Source organism: Solanum stenotomum, chromosome 10, assembly GCF_019186545.1.
Source record: "Solanum stenotomum isolate F172 chromosome 10, ASM1918654v1, whole genome shotgun sequence".
Lineage (NCBI taxonomy): Eukaryota > Viridiplantae > Streptophyta > Magnoliopsida > Solanales > Solanaceae > Solanum > Solanum stenotomum.
This window is the reverse complement of record NC_064291.1, coordinates 24,779,324-24,800,011: the sequence shown is the minus strand read 5'-3', so window position 1 is coordinate 24,800,011 and position 20,688 is coordinate 24,779,324. Positions and strand designations below refer to the sequence as shown.

Genomic DNA, 20,688 nt, shown 5'->3' with positions numbered 1-20,688 from the left:
TAGTTCAGAAAGAAAGGATGGGAGGAAGATAAGATAATGGGGAGAATATTTATTTTGATAGTCGGATTTTCGGATTTTCTAAGGAAGAAGAAGAGAAAAGAGAACGTTGGGAGAAGAAGAGAAAATTCTCTTTTCTTTTACTTTTTTTTAAATAATTTGGATAAAATTATTAAAGTTGAAAAATAAAGTATTTTTTTTGTATTTTATAAAAGATTAGAAAGTTTTAAAAACATTGATTTGATCTCAAATTTACTTAATTACATCAAGTGTCACCAAAAATCAAATCAATAGTTAATTAATCCCTTTCATTTAATTGTCTCAAGTTACTACTTGCAGAGAGACTCAATTCAAGAATGGCTGAAGTTGAGAACCATTCGTCTCCTCCTTCTGATCCGGCTCCATCAGATCCATCAACCCCACATCCTCAAACTGGGTTCAATCCTAGCAGAAGTAAGTGTAAGATTTGTAGATCTATTGTGGTGAATTGGGTCTGTGGGAATGGATTTTTAAGCGAACCCAACCCAGCCCAATTCGTTTTCGATATATATTTCTGGCCGTCATTCTATTTAGTATTTGAATGAATGGGTCGAATAAAGAGAATGATATAAAGGTTTCTTGATTTTGAACTAAATAAATTCATGTTTGGGATTTCATATTTGTTAACACTAGGAGGGATGAAAGTTCTCAGATTTAGTTTGAAAACAATCTGATTTGATTTGTCTCTCTTTGTACTTTAGAGTCAATCTTTATTTGCACTTTGTTCAACTGTCTTAATGGATTTTCTTGAACCCTAAATGCCAAAGAATTTGGTAACTGAGTATTTCTTTGTAACTTTATCAAATTGTTGTGTCCACAAAATTTTAGTTTGTGTTAGTTTTGGAATGAAGGAGAATTTGATTTGCTTAATCTAACATGTGTTGTTTCTTCTAGATTATTACAGTTGTTTGATCTAACATGTGTGGTTTCTTCTTGAGTATCACAGTGATTGGTATCATCAGAAGGAAGGTCATGATAAAAGACTTAGCGGCTATATACCATGCAGAGTGCCTTGCATATTGTCAAGAACTTTTGGAACTTCAAAAAAAAGCGGAAGAGGTTAGCAATATTGTCCTGCAACTTTTATGTTCATTTTACTTTGAAGAAGGCCCCTGCTTTCACTTGTCTTGTGAAATTCATGCTTCAAGGAATAATTGAAACCTATTATTTTGACAGAGTATTTACTTAATAAGATTAATATCTACCGTTAACCTAAGTTGCGTGGACTCTTCATTTTCGATGCCGCTCCCGGGTCAGATTCTCAAAAAATGCACTTCTTTTGAAAATCCAACACACACCTATTGACATTTTTGAAGAATCCAAGTGACATAGCCGTCAACATATATGGTCATAACAACAAGCTTATGCTTGAAAATTTTCTGTCTTTCTCCCACTAGAGGCTCTTTGCAGTTTTACTATTTTTAGGGAAGATAGGTAAGTGAGTTGTTTGCATTTGCAGACTTGTTTATGTCGTTGTCCTTGTCCTTAATGCTCTGTTTTGATTATTGAAAAGAAATGGAACCTGGGCCTAACTTAGCCCCAAAAGCTTGCACTCTTCGTTTTTCGCTAGACGGTTTCATTTGCTAGCTGTAGACATACAATGGTGATCCTCGCTTCGCTTCGCTTCTTTCCCTGTGGTCTTTATTGAATGATTGTCTAGCTCTTGCTTATAAAGACATTGTCGAAAACATAAAAACGATATACATACATTTCTGAGAAGTATATATCATCATTGGAGGAAAGAGAGGAGTTGTGGGATTGTGGTTGGAAATTTTAAGAGAAGGATATGAAACTTGTATATGTGTTGATAAGAATATGATGTTTGTTCTTTGTCAAAAAAAAAGAATATGATGTTTGTAACCATCTGATACCACATGAGCTACAAGTGGTACAACTGGGGGGATAGATAGGAAGCTCATCAGAAGATGCAAGCATTTTATTCTGTCTGAGAAAAGGAGTGCTTTCCCATCCAAAAGAACATGCTGGTCATCCCAGGTTATAGATTCTTTTTCTGGTAGAAGAAACTAGCTCTAACAGTTACTTAATAGCTCTAACAGTTCCTTGATAATTACTAAGTGACAAAGAACCAGTGATGAATGAAGTGTTTCTATCAATGCTAGGAGGAGGTTCAGCTGTTGTAAAAGCATCTGTACTGGAGGTTCAGCTATTGTAGCAGCATCTTTACTGGATGTTCAGTTATAATGGTTCAAAACTTTGAGAGTTGCTTGGAAATGATGAATGTCAGTTGAGTGAATTACAAAAAAAAGTTAACTTAGCAATTGATATTTGTCGTGTGTGCTCTGGTCTCTTTAATCACTCAGCTTCCAAGTATTTGTGTGATTATTACAACAGGTGCTCGTGTCTAAAATGATATGATAAAAAGAAACTGCTTAACTCCTAAATAAAAAGACTTTTGAATTCTGCTTATGCCTTAGTTTTTCTTTCTTTGATAGCTACTCATTTATCCCAATTATTCTCTGGACTCGTTGGTCCTAGGACCTACCCAATGCCTTATTTTCCTGTTAAAATTGGAGAGGAAACCCTGCTTTGCAATGCTTTCCTAACACCTTACTTCAAGTTTCTAGTACAATGCTTGCCTTGATGAACATAATTTGCCGAAGTTTTGGAGTTCTCATCAGAATCTAGAAGTAAAAAGATGAATATGCATTTAGTATGATGCCCACCTGCTCTTATTTCCCCTTTTTCAGAAAGATATGTTAATTGCTGTGTGTTTATTTTTCCTGTGTTGTTATATCCATTATCATAGTAACCTTTTTTTCCCTTTCAAATGCTCCAGTCATTAATTGAAATGAAAGCTGCAGAAGATTCAAGGAGAGAAACAATGAGGCCCCCAAAACGTATGAAGAAAGCCCGTTAGCACCTAATGTAAGATATGTTTGCAATCTATTATATGCTTTCTTGAAAGATTCTCTTGGCCTTTTAACATTGGCAACCTGGAAATTGTCTTTTACTGATTACAGAAAGCTACAAGTTTGATAAATCTAGTAGATACAGCTCATTACAGAAGATTAAGATGAATTGTATTTTGTTATTTCACTTTAGAGGTAAAGGAAAGTATGTTGATGAAGCTGGATCAATCATAGAAGTCATAGAATCGCTGAGCACATATGCTAGTTTCATGAGGACCATGCTATAAGCCCGGGTCCAAATTCATGATGTAAAAATAATATGAGTTATATTTAATTTAAAAAGTATAATCTATATTATACTTTCCCACGTTGTCAAAGGCGTGCTAAAAACGCGCTCAAGCCCTGAAGCAAGGCTCAAAACTTCTATGAGTGTTGCTTAATGTGCGCTTCAGTGTTGTCATCAAGGTTTTAAGACATCCTTTCCCTTGCCAATGAAGCCTCTTTTGAAGAGGCAACACTAAGCAATTGATTTTTCACTTTATCGTAAAAAAATCAATTTCTTTGTTCATATATTTGTCATTCAGGCTTATATATAAGCTAATGCTTTGTTTGCACTTTGTGCTTAAAGCCCTAACAGACCTGAAAGTTTTTTTGCATTTTTTGCTTTTGATAACAATGATATTTTCTTATCGCATAATTAATGTAATTTAGTGGCACATTTAATATGAGTATTGTTGACAAGTCTTCATAATTATCAAAGTTTCTTAATCACCTAATTAGATAATTTATAAGTGAAATTATTTATGAAGAAGGAAGCTTTGAGAAGAATTATAAATATCAATGGGGACACAAGCAATTTGACGCTCTATAAAGTAACATGATTTAAATTATGTAAAATAATAACAACTTGGGGAAAATTATAAAAATATCATTAACTAATAAAAGTGTGCTCTCTTAACAACTTAAGCTTTTAGATGAGTTGGTCACACACTTCAACCTAGTATCAGACCAGGTAGAGGTCCTGGGATCGAATGTCACCGCCACCCATATCAAAAAGAATTTCCATGTGCTTGGTCCATGAAAAAGAATCAGGCCAGCACATGAGGGGGTGTGTTGAGAATATAATCAACTAATAAAAGTGTGTTCTCTTAATAGCTTAAACTTTTAGATGTTTGGGCCTGATCTTTTTCATGTGCCAAGCACGTAGAATTTTTATTTTTTTTAATTTGGGTGGCAGTGAGATTCAATTGGAACTCTGCCTGCTCTGATACCAAGTTGAAGTGTGTGACCATCTCATCTAAAAGCTTAAGCTATTAGAGAGAACACATTTTTATTAGTTAATTATATTTTCAACAGAAAATATTGACTTTTTTTATTAATTTGTGGGTATATAATCTTTATTTATAGATAGAAATAGATATTTTTGGTACTCCCTCTGTTCACTTTTACTTGTCCACAATTTCAAAAATAGATTTGTACTTTTACTTGTCTTTTTTAACATATCAAGAAAAGACAAAAAAATCATGTTAAGAGCTAATTACATTTTATCCCTATTCGTTTCCAAATTACAAAATCTCTTAAATTTGGTGGAATGCGGATACATCTCGATACATCGCGTCCCGGTTTCAAATACATCCATCAACGTCCTGACACATCACGTTTTGATGTCGGATACATCGCGTAAAGTGATGTATTCGAGAATAGGAGAGTAGGGATTTTTGTAATTTTTTCAAATGGTAGGGAATTTTTTTTTTTGAAACTGGTAACATTTGTATTTCATTTAGTACTTAGGTAGTACTGAGTTGTGTATTTAGGTATTTTTTTCTTTTCAAAACCTAATACTAAACATCAATTGATAGGGATAGTGTGATGAAATAGTCATGTCAATCATTGTTTTCTTAATGGGCGTGTTAAGTCTAAGTATGACAAGTAAAAATGAACGGATGGAGTACTGATTAAGTTTTTGTTTCACTCACGATATTTGTTGCGGCAAGAGTTTATGCTAGTTAAATGTGATGATTTAAGGAATAAACTAAGTTAATTAAATGGCAACCACTGGATGCTGGCCAGATGAAGTAAAAAGAGATTGGGTCTGGATAAGAGTCATGGGATTACCTTTGAGCTTATGGTCATCGAGTATCTTCAAACAAATCGGCGACCAATGCGGCGGATTTATTGAAACAGAGGAAGAAACAAAGCTCAAAATCACATTAACTGGGCTCGTATAAAAGTGAAGGGTGATGGGGAAAAGGTTCCGAGGGAGGTGAAGATTTCCAGCGACGGCTACACCTACAAAGTTCCGATCTGGTGCGAGGTACCGGTGACGGTCAAAAAAGTGGAGACGAGGAGAGAGAATGAAGATAGAAACCGCTGGGTAAAGAAGTTTCAAGACCTAGTACGATGGAGAAACCAACAGTTTATACACCACAGCACGTGGGCACATCGACAGCTGGAGAACTTTTGAATTGGGAGTCACGTGACCGCAGCTGGAAAGGGAAAGGGCAACTTCATGCAGTAGCAGGCCAAATAAGCGAGAGAAAAAATCAGGGCCCAAAAAAGGCTTTAGGCCCAACAAGGTTTAAACAAAAAGAAAGCAGTCAAGAAGCCCAAAGACTAGACTTAGTAAGTGTTGAAATAATGGCAAATCTTTCTCAAACAAAGACGCAGAATAGATTCAAAAATCTGGACAACCTGGAGGTGGAGGAGAGAAATTTCATGCCTCTCGAACAAGAGGAGACAATACAGGAGGAGGGGGAGAACACAGTCACCATGGCGAAAGCTACAAACATGGAAAAACAAATAATGGCTATATCACAACTGATTGGGCAGAATGATAGTAATACGGAGATCACAGAGGATGCTGTACCGCTGATGATTCAGCTGCCATTAGAAGACAATTTTAATTCAAAAAGTTCTCCACTTTGGATTAAGCAACACATACTCAAATTGAGCACTGAATTTGGGGTAGATTTTAGAGGATGTGAGGAGAAAGCAGAGGAGCTCTTTATGAAAATTGATAATAACAAGCAAGGGAACAAGGGGGGCAAGGGAGAAGTCACAACAAACAAAAAGAAAGGAGCAAACGAATTGAAAAGCCTGGAACTGGATACAAAGTTCATGAGCTTTGGCACTAGAAGTAGAGGGGGATACCTGGCAATAGAAAAATAATGAAGCTAAACATAGTGTCATGGAATATAAGGGGGATGAACTGTGCTAGAAAGAGGGAAGTGATCAAAAATATTATGAAGAACTGGAAGGCAGATGTAGTCTGTTTCCAAGAAACAAAGGTGGAAGGGGAGATTGAAAATATTGTGAAGGAAGTATGGGGGAATAAATGGGTGAATTATGCACAGTTAGGAGCCAGTGGAACCAGGGGAGGCATCGTTATTATGTGGGACAAAAGGGAGTGGGAAGGAGAAATTAGCAGTGTAGGGATGTACTCTGTCACCTGTAGCTTCACAGGGATATGTCAAGATTTCAGCTGGCACCTCACAGGTGTCTATGCTCCAAATGATAGAGTAGAAAGGGAAGAGACTTGGTGGGAAATTGGTGCTGCCAGGGGGTTGATTGCAGGACCTTGGGTCCTATGTGGGGATTTCAACACTGTGAGGTACCCATCGGAGAAGAAAAATTGCAACAGAATCAGCAAAGGAATGACAGATTTCTCAGATTTCATAGAAGACATGGAGTTAGCTGATCCTGAATTATCTGGGGGAAAATACACCTGGAAGAAAGGAGACAGGCATACAACAGCAGCAAGACTTGACAGAATTTTGTTCTCGGAAGAGTGGGAAGCAAATTTTAGAAATAACAGGCAGCACATACTTCACAGAGTGACATCAGATCACTCTCCCATAATGTTACAATGCGGTGCTTGGGAAAACACAAAGTCATACTTTAAATTTGAGAACTGGTGGTTGGACATCGAGGGTTTCAATGACAAAATTAAAGGATGGTGGAACTCCTTCAGTTTTATAGGGAAACCTGACTATGTCTTGGTTGCAAAGCTCAAAGCACTAAAAGAAAAGCTGAAAGAATGGAGCAAAACTGCACAAGGGAACTTGGGAACACAAAAACAAAATGTCTTGAAACAGCTAGCTGAATTAGAGGAGATACAGGAGAACAGAACCTTGAGGCCAGAAGAGATAACCTCTAAAACAGCATTAATCAGTGAGTTTGAAGACATAGCTAAAAGGGAGGAAATAGCTTGGAGGCAAAGATCTAGGGCAGTGTGGCTAGAGCAGGGGGATAGAAACACTAATTTCTTCCACAGAACTGCAAATGCACACAGGAGAATGAATACAATCTCAAAGCTGAAAGTGAGAGGAGAAAACTTGACTGAACCAGAGGAGATACAGAAAGAGATAGTAACTTATTATGAGGAACTATACTCTGAGCCAGAACAATGGAGACCCTACCTGGAGATGAGAAACTGTCCTATGATTCATGAAGAAGAAAACAAATTACTCTTGGCACCTTTTGAGCAGCAGGAAATTCTAGAGAGCATAAAAGCATGTGCAGGGGACAAAGCACCAGGGCCAGATGGTTACTCCATGGCTTTCTTCAGCCAATGTTGGGACATCATTAAACCTGATCTGGTGGCTACAGTGCAGCAGTTTCATAAGGCAGAGAGGTTTGAGAAGAGTATTAATTCCAACTTTGTGGCTTTAATTCCTAAGAAAGTGGGAGCTGAGGAACTGACAGATTTTAGACCTATTAGTCTAATAGGTGGAGTTTACAAGATCATTGCTAAACTGCTGGCAGAAAGGTTAAAGAAGGTGCTACACAGGCTTGTAGACAGCCAACAAATGGCATTCATAAAAGGTAGACAAATAATGGATGCAGTGTTGATTGCAAATGAATGTGTTGAGTCTAGACAGAGAAGCAAGTGCCCTGGAATTCTATGCAAGCTTGATATACAGAAGGCCTATGATCATTTAAACTGGAATTTCTTACTGCTTATGATGCAAAGGATGGGTTTTGGAGCCAAATGGATTAGATGGGTGAAATTCTGCATAAGCACAGTCAAGTTTTCTATTTTAGTTAATAGAACTCCTAGTGGTTTCTTTTCATCCCAAAGGGGACTGAGACAAGGTGACCCCCTGTCACCCTTTTTATTCATCTTAGCAATGGAAGGTTTGAGTAACCTAATTCACACAGCAAAGAGGAAGGGTTGGGTAAGGGGCTTTAGGGTGGACAGCAGTGCACAAAATGGCTTGGAGATTACACATCTGCAATATGCAGATGATACCCTTATTTTTTGTGAAGCAATGACAGAGCAAATGTTGATCCTAAGAGTAATATTCATCATCTTTGAAGCAGTCTCTGGATTACATATCAATTGGGGGAAGAGTTTCATTTATCCCATAAATGAAGTGGCTCAGGTGGAGAGTCTGGCAGGGGTTTTGGGTGGTAGGGTAGGGGAACTACCAACCATATACCTAGGTATGCCATTGGGGGGAAAGAGCAAATCAATAGGGATCTGGAATGGAGTGATAGAAAAATGTGAAAAGAAGCTTACCAACTGGAAGAGCCAATATCTGTCTAGGGGAGGTAGATTAACCATGGTTAATAGTGTGCTAGATGCAATACCTGCTTATATGATGTCTGTGTTCCCAGCACCAGACAATGTCATACAGAGGATAGATGCTTTGAGAAGAAGTTTTTTCTGGCAGGGAAATGAAGATAAAAAGAAGTTTCATCTAGTCAAATGGGAAGAGGTCATAAAAAATAAGAAAGAGGGGGGACTAGGAATCAGGAACATGAAGAAACAAAACAAAAGCCTAATGCTAAAATGGCTTTGGAAGTTTATGACAGGAGAGAATATGCTATGGAGAGAGGTGATCAGGGCAAAATATGAAATGGAGAATAGGTGGATGACAAAGATGGTAACTACACCATATGGATGTGGTAGATGGAGATCAATAAGAAATCTTTGGCCTCTGTTCCTTTCTAGAATTAGATTCCAGGTGGGTAATGGAATGAAGGTGTCATTTTGGGAGGACAGATGGTAGCCCAAAGAACCCTGAAACAATTATTCCCAGACTTATATACACTAAGCCTTCAACAAAATGCAACTGTGGCTGAAATGTGGACAGGACAGGGGTGAAACTTACATCTTAGGAGGAATCTAAATGATTGGGAGATGGGGAACATAGTGGCCTTCCATGATACAATGGCACAATTTAGCAATTTGACTAGGGAAGAAGACAAGGTTGTGTGGAAGATTGGTAGCAAAGGGGTCTTCAGTGTCAAGTCAGCTTACAAAGATCTTAATCAATCAAATTCAAATGATAGGATGGAGCTATGGCCATGGCGGATGATATGGAGACCTAAAATCCCATATAAGGTAAATTGTTTCACATGGTTACTAGCAAAGGAAGCAGTGCTGACACAATAGAATATACAGAAGAGGAAGTTCCAACTATGCTCAAAATGCTATTTGTGTGAGGAACAGGAAGAGACAGTCAACCATCTCTTTTTGCATTGCAAATGGACAGATCAATTATGGAGAATATTCAGCAGCCTTAGAAAGATCACTTGGGTGAAACTAAGAAACATAGCACAACTCCTAAATTGTTGGATCAATATTGGCAATACTACAATTAAGGAGGAGAGATGGAGGATTGTCCCAGCTTGTATATGGTGGACAGTGTGGAAAGAAAGGAATCAAAGATGTTTTGAGGGCAAGAAGAACAATGTCCAGAATTTCAAGATGAATTGTATAGCTCTTTATTATTTTTGGTGTAAACAGAAAGTCTTAGTACAGGCAGAAGAACTTTTTGATGTTTTAGACTATTTGTGACAAAAAGCACAGATGGAGTCAGTCTAGTTTGTAATACTTTTGGAAGAGGGGCTACTTTAATGTAGCATACCTGTGGATAAATAGAAGAAAAAGTTGCCATTCTCAAAAAAAAAGAATCAATTTAGTTCTTCATATAGAGTTTATGCTTAAAAAAATAATTATCATTTAAAATGACAATTTATAGTTTTGAAAAATCTAATTTGTTAATTTAAAATATTAAGTTGATCTAATTCAGCTTAGTTTCAAAATTTAGTCAAATTGACTCTCGGCAACCAAAAAGTGTCATATAAATTGAAACAAAGGTGGGTCCCCCAAGGCCTAGCTCAAGTTGCAAAAGGTGGAGGATTTGTGGCTTAGGTCGCAGGTTCATGCCCAACACCATGCAAAGCGAAGCCCGATATTTAAGTGGAGAAGGGTAGAGGGGCGGGCCTCCACCGAGTTTAGAAGGCTGTGATTTGTCCAAAGGGCGGGTCACAGACGGATTTCTCGGTTATTAAAAAAAATTGAAACAAGAGTAACTCGTAAGATCTATTAAATGCTCCCGTTGTAAATGAAAATATGGCTCCAAAGTTACCAAAATGTATAATGACAAATAATGTTAAGGGTAATTTAATACTCCTCGTAATTCTATTATATGTTGATTTTAGCTTACAACAACAACAACAATATACGCAATATAATCTCGTGAATGGGGTCGGGATAGTGTAGAGTGTATGCAGACCTTAATTCTACCTCGTGGAGGTAGAGAGGTTGTTTTCGAAAGACGCTCGACTCAAGTGTAGCAAATCAAAGTAGTTATGAAAAGGGAAGTACCGCAAAGAAGAAAACTTGTCAATAAATAAGAAAAGCAGTACATAACATTCGAAAAAAGAACAGTAACAACAGTTAAATAATGAGGTAATTGAAACACAATAGACAACATTTGGAAACAAAGATCAAAATTAAGAAACTACATAAAAAGTACTAATATTATGACAAACACGGCGCTGCCAGACTCTCCCACCAAGCCTAATCCCACTGAAAAGCGAGACAAAGCTCAACTACCTATTAACTTCTACCTTATCTGTGACCTCCATACCCTCTTATTAAGGTCATGTTCTCGATAAGTTGAAAGTGTGTCATGTCTTGTCTACTCACCTCTATCCAATATTTCTTCGGCCTACTTGTACCTCTCTTCATACCTATTATATCCAACCTCTCACACCTCTTCACTGGGTGTTTGCACATCTCCTCTTCACATGAACAAACTAGCTCGACCTTGCTTACCTTTTCTTGTCCACCATGGAGTCCACTCCCATCTTGTCTCAGATATCCTCATTCCGAATCTTATATCTTCTCTTTTGCCCACACATCCATCTCAGCATCCTTATTTTCGCAACTTGCATCTTTTGAACATGGAATTCTTGACTGGTCATATGAGGCATCACTGAACAAGTAGGAAGTGTTTTAACTAAAAAGTAAGAAGCGTTTTAACTAAATTATCCTTTATTAAACTGTACCAATTCAATATGGTTTCTTAGTTAATATAAAATTTCACTTATCTAAATAGGATTAATTTGAAAAAAGAAACTATTAACACCTTGTTTACAACAACAACATACCCAGTGAAATCCCACAAAGTGAGGTTTGGGGAGGGTAAAGTGTACGCAGACCTTACCACTACCTCGTGGAGGTAGAGAGGCTGTTTCCGGAGGACCCTCGGCTCAAGTACATCCAAACCAAGTAAAAGAAGAGGAAACAGTATATAAAACATAACATCCAATAAGAAAAATAGTGCATAATCAACAACGGAGACAATAACATCAAGAAAATACTGTGAGAGGTGAAGCGCAGTAAACAACATATGGCTATAGGATCACAGACAAGAACTACAAGTGCCAGGCTAGGACTACTACAAACGCTACCAACCCATACCCTCGCAAGGAAAGACAACACGCTAACCCTACTAACCTTCAACCTTAATACGCGACCTCCACTCCTTCCTATCTAGAGTCATGTCCTCGGTAATGTGAAGCTGAGCCAAGTCCTGTCTAATATTAACACCTTGTTTACTATTTAAAAAGCTATTTATTTTGAACTAAGTGTACAAGCTAAACGTACCATATCATATAGACCAGAAGAACCAAGAAAAAAAAGTTCTCAAAAAATTATTTGTAATGTCAATATACCAATTACATAGGCCAATGGGGTATGGACCTAAGAAAAAGAATGGGAAAAGGCTAGGAAATTGCAACAGCTAGCCACATATAGCACCCTAGCTTGATGTGAGGACAGAAATTCTCCCTTATATATAGTTACTAGATGGGAGAAGCCCATGCCCGTGCCCGACATGGAGATTAATTTTTTCCTTTATTATTATATAAATTTACAATATTATTTATACATTTGAATGTCTGCTTAGGGGGATAAATTGTATACATTTGAATGTCTGTGCTTAGGGAATAAATTGTACTGGCAAAAATGTCTAAAACAAGCTTTGATTTCAAAAGTATAAACACTTCATAGCTTAATTTCCCAAGAATATGCTTTCTTAACGTCTTTTTCCAAGCTGGTACAATCATCTTTCTTGCACAACATTTTTGCTGTATAAAAATGGACGATATCTGGAGAATAAACTAAGTTCTGGTGGATTACACTTCCCCTGTTTTGCAATTTGTACCCTTGAATATGGCAAAAGCTGGTCAACACTGCTCACACCTGGACTTCTGTGTTCTGAATTTCCAACATATCATCATCCCTTTTTTAGAATGATCATGGTTTGATGTGATTCATTCTTTGACCGTAAAATAGAGTAAAATTTCAGATAAACATGTAAACTGGTGAAAATTAGCTACTGCTTTCACCAATACTGAATAATGAACCTTCTTATTTTTTCCACCTTCCAATTCTTTTTCTACATCAATATATTCTAAGTTGAGAGAGACAGTTGCACAAGTTGAGGAGAAACAGATTTCACTAAATTATTTAAATCTATTAGGATTGGAGAATCCAACTTACCTGGATTTCTCCTATCAGAAACTTATTTGAAGAGGTGAGGGTCCAAGAGAAAACAAACTACAACTCAAGAAGAAAATAAGGGTTGATATCTAAAATCTTTATCCAATGTTAAACGCAAGTAAAGTAGATCTTTCAAAATTGAGCAGTACATACACAATTCTTTAAAATTGCATATATAGAAAATGGAACTACATGATACGTGAAACTTTCTTCAATTCCCTCGTGTATTAGAACACTATAAAATCAATGGATGTAAGAAGGTGAAATAGAGATAACTGAGGGTATCTAAACAATGTAGGCACTTGTACAAATGTTTTCTCTTATCTGGTAATAAATACAGAAAATCATGGAATAACCTGAGCAAAACCCCCAGAAATATTTATTAAGGTAGCTAAATATCTTGTAAAGTTATCCTTGATACTCTACATATAAAATGTGGCTTTGCTTCCAAAGAGAGGCGGAGAGAGGAGCTAAGGCTCTCACCACAACTGTTGTATTCACAGGATAATAATAGAAATTTCTACATAAGCTATCTTAAGACCAGGTGAATCAAGATTGATATTCAATACAAAGGCCCTACAAACTCTAAGCCTAACATGAAACTAATAAATGCAGAAAAAGGTCTTCAATCTCTTTGATTACTTTAGACTTGATTATTCAAGTGATTCTCTTTTAGAACTTACACAGCCAGCAAATAGGATTTCAAAGTGCTTCTTTACACCAGAATCTATGGACTGAATAATGTTTTAAAGTAATTTAAGAAGGTTGACATTTTATCACATAGAAAGCACCCGATATATAAATGAAATAGAGAAAGCAGGGCATAGAGATGACCACCAATTGCTTTTTCATAACTGCAGTAGTACCTTCTGAGAACTACTGAAATTTCCTTAGCAATATTAATTCTTTGAAAAAGAATCATCTTACTACTCTTGTTGGGAAGTTGCTCATATCCATTTTCCCAACTCTAAAGAAATTCTCAGAGCACAAATTCATCTTTCGTCAATGATTCTTGTTACTCTATTTGGACACCATTAACCATTAGACACAGAAAATAGAGAGGTTTTGTCAGCCAAATTACGTAAGTGATTAGCAAGACACTAATACATATTACTCAAGATGAATTCTATTAATCATACTCAAGTTAATATGAAACAGATGTATTGTTTACTTACAAAGAGAGAAACAATAGCTACAGATTTGAAGTGAAAAGGTCACAATTACATGAAAAATCTGGAAACATAAAGAGCATGTAAAATCAAACTCATATAAAAAACACTTTTTTATCAGGAGGTAATCCTGAACTATTGGAGATCCTATATCACCTAGTAATCCCTTTCTTCTCCTTTTAATCTCTAACTTATCCAGAAAGAATCATCTTAGCTCTATGCATCAACTGGCTATTAATATACACATCTACAATGGGCTATGCTTTTTTTTCGTAGGCAATATCAGCTTTATAGAATGATAACTCAACCAAGCCAGTTATGAAATCTATTATTAACTTTTGACAGCGTAGTAAACAAGACCATCACTTACCAAGTCTATATTTTTGGTCCTACAAATTAAACGATAATGTAGTTCATGTACACTTTCATCGTAGTTGAAATCTCAAAGCAAAGCCGTACAAGTTAAGCTTAAATGCATGTAGTAGAACATTCTTTCAATCAGCAAAGAAGATGTAAGTATGTCAATTATTAGGAGACAGCGTGAATCAAAGAGCAATTGAAACGGTCTTTATAAAATAAAAAAGAGCAATTGGAACGCACAATAATATTCTTCCCCAAAATTCTTCAAATGTATCCAATTTTGTCAATTTAATCAAGGGAAATAAAAGTAAAGACTCAAAACATAAATAAATGACCCAATATCTCAATAGCACCTTTGTCTAAAGCTTCGAAGAAACTTCATATCCAAAATGCAGGAACGATCTGACTAGAAAGTCATTCAAAACTTAAAGACTCAAACAATAAATAAATGAGCAATTTATTATCTAATTTTCATGGTATCTCAAGTGCAAAATGGTGATAATCTGAAGGCACCTTCATGTTCTTTGGTTGCCCGCTTTTATTACTTCTTCTTTCTCTATTAGGGCCAGCATTTTCACTTGTGCTCAAGTTCTCCTCTGATTACATACAATTTTTCCTGGTAATGCAACATATTTGTTTTACATATCATGCTAACTGATTAACATTTGAAAATAAATGTTAACACATTAACAAATATAACTAAATGTCCAGTATAACTTACATAAATCAAGCAATGTGAATGAAAGAAATCGAATTTAAAATGATTAAAATCAGATGAGAATATGTTGAAGAGATAAATTTACCAGTTACAAAAAAAAGAATATGCTGAAGAGATCAAAACAAAGAATAATGGAAGTACAGAAGGGGAAAACACTACAATCTCACACAAACTTATCAATCAAAAATCACAGATGGAGAAAGCAAAAATTGTCAAAAGGACTAACCAGCTTCTGCAGACTGAGATCAAACAGCACTATTGCGGCTAACGCACACACAAGTATACGCAGTCCTACAGGTCATATAGGAGGTTCAAGTCTAGATATTGTACCCATAGAGACTTGTCGAATTGATTATCTAATTTGAATTATTATTTCAACTATTTGGTAAGTATCAAACAATTGTAGGGAAGTATGTTTTATTACACTAAAATTAACTAAGGATAATGTTAAAATTGTAACAAGCCGAGGATTGTTTGGTGAAAATCAGATGAGAGAAAGGTCCAGATCATGGCAGTTTAACAATCTAGCTGAGCTATCCAATCATATGCTTAATTATTTTCCTAAGTTAATAGTTGCTGGTTGATATTTCTTTATTGAGCATCATGTTGATAACCCTAAGCCTACTCGACTATTCCTAACGCCTATATTCCTTTGGTCATCGGCTGATAGTGAAGTCCATGCATATTACATATGTATCAACTTAACAAGGCTAACAGATATATTCCTATCCACTTTAGGAAATCGATCCCCTCTTCCTATAATGTCCATAACCAAGCTTTACTTTTTCTTCCTATGCTCGCAAATCCCCTCTTCCAAGTTCAATTTGCGAGTCAGAGATATTATTCAATAGTTGGCCAGAAAATCAAATTTGGATTTTGCTTATACTCCTGCGTACCAAATTCACCTTCAAATTTTCATTTTATCCAACCAATGGATGCAAGAACTACATGTAGAAGAATTGAAATATGCTCCTAGGTATTTTATTAGAAATTATTGGCATGCATGCATATAAGATCAGTATATCTGTTGATTAATTGAAGAAGAAGATCTGATGAAGGGAAAGAAGGAAATTGCAGAGAAAAGATGAAGGCTACATGATTTGGGAAAAATTATCTTGCTTCATTATGGACTCAAAATTGTTACATTTATATAGAGAAATGGGGAATCAATTCTAACTTACTTTGCACTAACCGACTTACTAATTACACCTCATTACATAATTAGCTAATATCTAACTAATAGAATTAAGGCACATTGGTGCATTTTCCAAGCTCCTTCACACCCTCCCTCAAGCTAGGAGCTATGAAGATATTCGTCATGCCTAGCTTGGACATAAGATTACTATGTGAACCTCTTCCAAGAGCCTTAGTGAATATATCTGCAGGTTGCTCTGTTGAGCACAAGTATGCAGTAGTAATTAATCCATCTTGTATCTTTTCTCCGGTAAAATGACAGTCAATATCTAGGTGGTTGGTTCTTTAGTATTTTACTGGGTTGGCAACAATTTGCAAAGCTGACTTGCTATCAGTAAACAAGGGAACTGGAGTAGCCAATTCCACACCAAGTTCTTGGAGCAATCCAGTTAACCAGACTACCCATGCAGTTGGGGATGCCATCACTCTATATTCAACTTCTGCTGAACTCCTAGAGACAGTCACTTGCTTTTTTGATTTCCAAGATATAGGAGAAGTACCATACTGCACTAGATAACCTGTAATTGACCTACTGTTTACACGACCCCAGTCTGCATCACAAAACACTTTTAATTGTGCTCCTTTATCTCCTGACATTAAAATCCCCAAACCGGGTGCATGTTTGATGTACTTCACTACTCTTATTGCTGCCTCCATATGGGTAGTCTTAGGTGAATGCATGAATTGACTATCTGGAATGGTCATGAACATTGGTCATGCACACTTCTTCAAACAGATCACCTTGAAGAAAAGCATTGTACACATCCATTTGGTACATAATCCACTGTTTAGAGGTAGCAACTAACACCACTGTTCTCATAGTAGCCATTTTCACAACTAGTGAAAAGGTTTCTTGATAATCTAGTCCTTCCTTCTGATTATATCCCTTGGCCACTAACCTTGCCTTTTTCAATTTCTCCATCTGCCTTTTACTTAATCTTGTACACCCACCTACAACCTATGGGTTTTTTGCCTTTTGGAAGTGTAACTAACTCCGAAGTTTTGTTATCTTCCAAGGCTTTCAACTCAGTTTGCATAGCATGTTCCCACCTTAGATCACCAGTTGCTTCTGCATAACTATTGGATTCCACTTCTGCTGAGAGTTTTGAGAGAAAACTTTGATACTTTGCTGATAATCCTGCATACTTTACACCTGTTACAATTGAGTACACTTAGATGAACCAGCTCTGGTCACATAGTCCTTATGCCATATAGGAGGTCTGGAATTTCTAGTGGAATGTCTGATGGGCAAAACTGCAGTTTCTAAGAGAAGTATAGGTGGTGTTTCTGTTGACTCATGAGTTTCTTCAGCCACCTCTGGTACAGGAGGAACCAGAGTACTCTCAGTCTGTAGTTGAGTCTGGACTATTGAACTATTCTGTGTAGTCAATTCATCATAGCAAAATAAATCATGTGTTTTCATACCACTTTGTTGAACTGACATCTTATCCTTAAAAGGAAATATAGGGTGTGTTTGGTATGAAGGAAAACATTTTGTGAAAAATGTTTTTCAATTTTCATATCTCTCACGTAAATCTTCCCAAATCAAAAAAGAATTTGAGCAGAAAAGAATACCTCCTAGTGATCCTTTCCTACATTGCTCATAATCCATGATACAACGATAGCGTTACACCAATCCCACAGTCGTGCCAAATCTCCTACAAATTGATCACTCTGGACAGATCCGTCAATGAAGCGTAACTTGTTCTTGCCAAGTAAAGCTAACTTCATTGCCCTGCTCCACAATGTGTAATTATCCGATCCTGTGAGCATGATTCCCACGGATAAGGAACCAGGTGCATCAGAAGGATGTAGGTACAAAGGATGATGATGATCAATCATGATTAGTGTAACTGTATCAGTGGAATCAGCTCCATTGGAGGGAATCACCATTGAAAATCAATCAGGAAAAGGCTTGCCAAAGCAACGAACTATAATTCTCCTAGAATCATCATGATCTGTAGATGAATTTCGTGTGATTTTGCAGCAATAATGGCTCTGATAAAGTGTTGATTAATTGAAGAAGAAGATCTGATGAAGGGAAAGAAGGAAATTGCAGAGAAAAGATGAAGGCTACATGATTTGGGTAAAAATATCTTGCTTGCATTATGGACTCAAAACTGTTACATTTATATAGAGAATGGGGAATCAATTTATAACTAACTTTGCACTAACCGACTAACTGATTACACCTCCTCATTACATAGTTAGCTAATAACTAACTAACAGAATTAAGGCACATTAGTGCATTTTCCAAGCTTCTTCACACTATCCAATTAATATGGAAATTGGTAGATTTTCGACCAAACTTTCCATTACCAACAAATGTATGCAATCTATCAATTTCTCATTACCAACGAATGGGTGCACAAATAAAGTAAAGGAACTACATAAATGGTCCATAAAAAGTCAAAATAATTACATGTTCATACCAAACCTAAAGTAATTCAAGAAATACTCATTCTCTCATAAATAATTTCAACCCATACCCCCCTTCATTCAGACTGATAATTTTCGCTTAATTGATACTAAATCAGTATCATATACTGTATTGGTATCATCATTAAGACTGATAATTTTACTTAACTAATACCAAATCAGTATATATATACTGTATTGGTATCATTAAGGTTTCTTGTTGAGAAATTACTCATTAGTCAATGATACTATAAGAGTATATTTATATTTTTATGGTATTATTAAGGTTTATTGTTCAGAAATTACTCATTAGTTAATGATACTGTAAGAGTATATGTATATTGTTGTGGTATCATTAAAATTTCTTGTTTAGAAATTACTCATTAGTCAATGATATTATAAGAGTATATGTATATTGTTGTGGTATCATTAAGGTTTGTTGTTCAAAAATTACTCATTAATCAATGATATTTAAGAGTATATATATATTTTTATGATATCATTAAGGTTTCTTGTTCAGAAATTACTCATTAGTCGATGATACATAGGAGTATAGTACTCTTATACTCATTAGTCAATGATACATAAGAGTATATTACTCTTATAGTATTATTGACTAATGAGTAATTTCTGAACAAGAAACCTTAATGATACCTATACAATATATGATTTAGTATTAGTGAAGCGAAATTAGTTGGGGGTATATATATATATATATATTGATTTAGTATCAATTAAGTGAAATTAGTTGGAGGTATATAGTGTAATTATTTAGTGGGGTATGAATGTAAAGGGGCAATTATTTTGTTTTTTATGGGGTATTTGCTTAGTTTCCCCTAAACTAAAAAGGGATATAACTCACCAGAAATCAGAAATAATAGACAACCTTGGAACCAAAATGAGAGAACTTGGAAGAAAAAAAGAAGTAGTTAAGGTTAGTGAAGAGACTGAATATATAGATAGAGTATTATGATACATGAAGATACCAATTAAGCCCCAAAGGAAGACATATTTACCAAACTGCCTTTTGTCGTACCAAGTACTCATGCTTATTAAAAGTTATATAATATAATTATATATATAGATAGATAAAATGCATAATTATATATATGGTTTCAAGCACCATCTTGGTGCTGGTGTTTGATATATTGTTACCTGTTTAAACAAAGAAGTATGATAAATCTTTTCTTCTCAAATTGGATCAACTGTCTTGATCTGTCTGAAAAGCTCACGCTATCTATCCTCGATGCAGGATGCCATCATTTATGAACCTTTTGGTGATTCAATTGGGAGCCATAGCTTAGTTTCTGATCCCGCACTGGACTCTATGCATGTGCTGCATACCATGTGCATGCTCTGTGGTTGGAACCTCCATGCAGTAATCGTATAGCTCAAAGTCGCACAGCTACTCTATTTTGTAGGCAGTTGAGTTTGATGGTTGTACAGTTATATGCAGAATGTAATCTTGTTACAGTATGAGTGAAAGTTTATAAAAATAGTATTAACTGGTTATGTTAAACGTCTACAGCAAATACTACAACTGAGAAGGTGCGGGAGAGAATATTTACTCCGTCTGTCCCAATTTATGTGACTTTTTCCTTTTTTTAAGTCCGTCTAAAAAAGAGTAATACATTATCTTATTTAATATCATTATCATCATCTTATCCATGTTGGTTCATTTATCCTGAGTAATACATGTTTATTACTGGAAAAAGGAGACGGTTTTTCTCTAATTTAATGAGCAGTGGATAACATTGGAGCAAAATTTGAGTTGTCAGTGGTTTTTAGTTTAAATGTTTCACTGTTTCTTGGCCTCCATCTATCAACATTCTTTGGGAATTATAATTTTCTGTTAAAAGGATAGAATAGAAATAATACTTCACTCACCAAATTTGGCTAAGTGTAACTTTGTACAATTTAATTTCAATTGCGTGCAACATATTTAAATTGTACTTAAACTAAGAGTAATAAAGAGATATGTGTTAATCTTGCTGGGAGCGCCACCCTTAAATGGGCCCTGCAGTGCGCAATCCGAATTTAGTTGGGATTCTAATGTGGGCTTCAAACATTGGGTGGAAAAAAAAAAAGATATGTTGAGGGTGCCTTTTTTTTAGCCGAACT

General features: G+C 35.9%; 1 protein-coding gene across 2 annotated transcripts; it reads left to right on the top strand.

Moving 5' to 3' along the window:
• The first annotated feature begins 308 nt into the window (after nucleotides 1-308).
• On the top strand, nucleotides 309-20,196 carry LOC125842685 (uncharacterized). Of its 2 annotated transcripts, XM_049522016.1 has the most exons (4): nucleotides 309-450; nucleotides 983-1,095; nucleotides 2,834-2,922; nucleotides 19,820-20,196. In XM_049522016.1, the coding sequence occupies exons 1-3, from the start codon at nucleotides 354-356 to the stop codon at nucleotides 2,912-2,914; spliced, it is 291 nt and encodes a 96-aa protein (XP_049377973.1). In that variant the 5' UTR covers nucleotides 309-353; the 3' UTR covers nucleotides 2,915-2,922; nucleotides 19,820-20,196. The 2 variants fall into 2 exon arrangements, with proteins under 2 accessions (XP_049377973.1, XP_049377972.1); XM_049522015.1 differs by lacking the exon at nucleotides 19,820-20,196 and having other exon boundaries at nucleotides 2,834-3,126.
• Nucleotides 20,197-20,688: the final 492 nt, after the last annotated feature.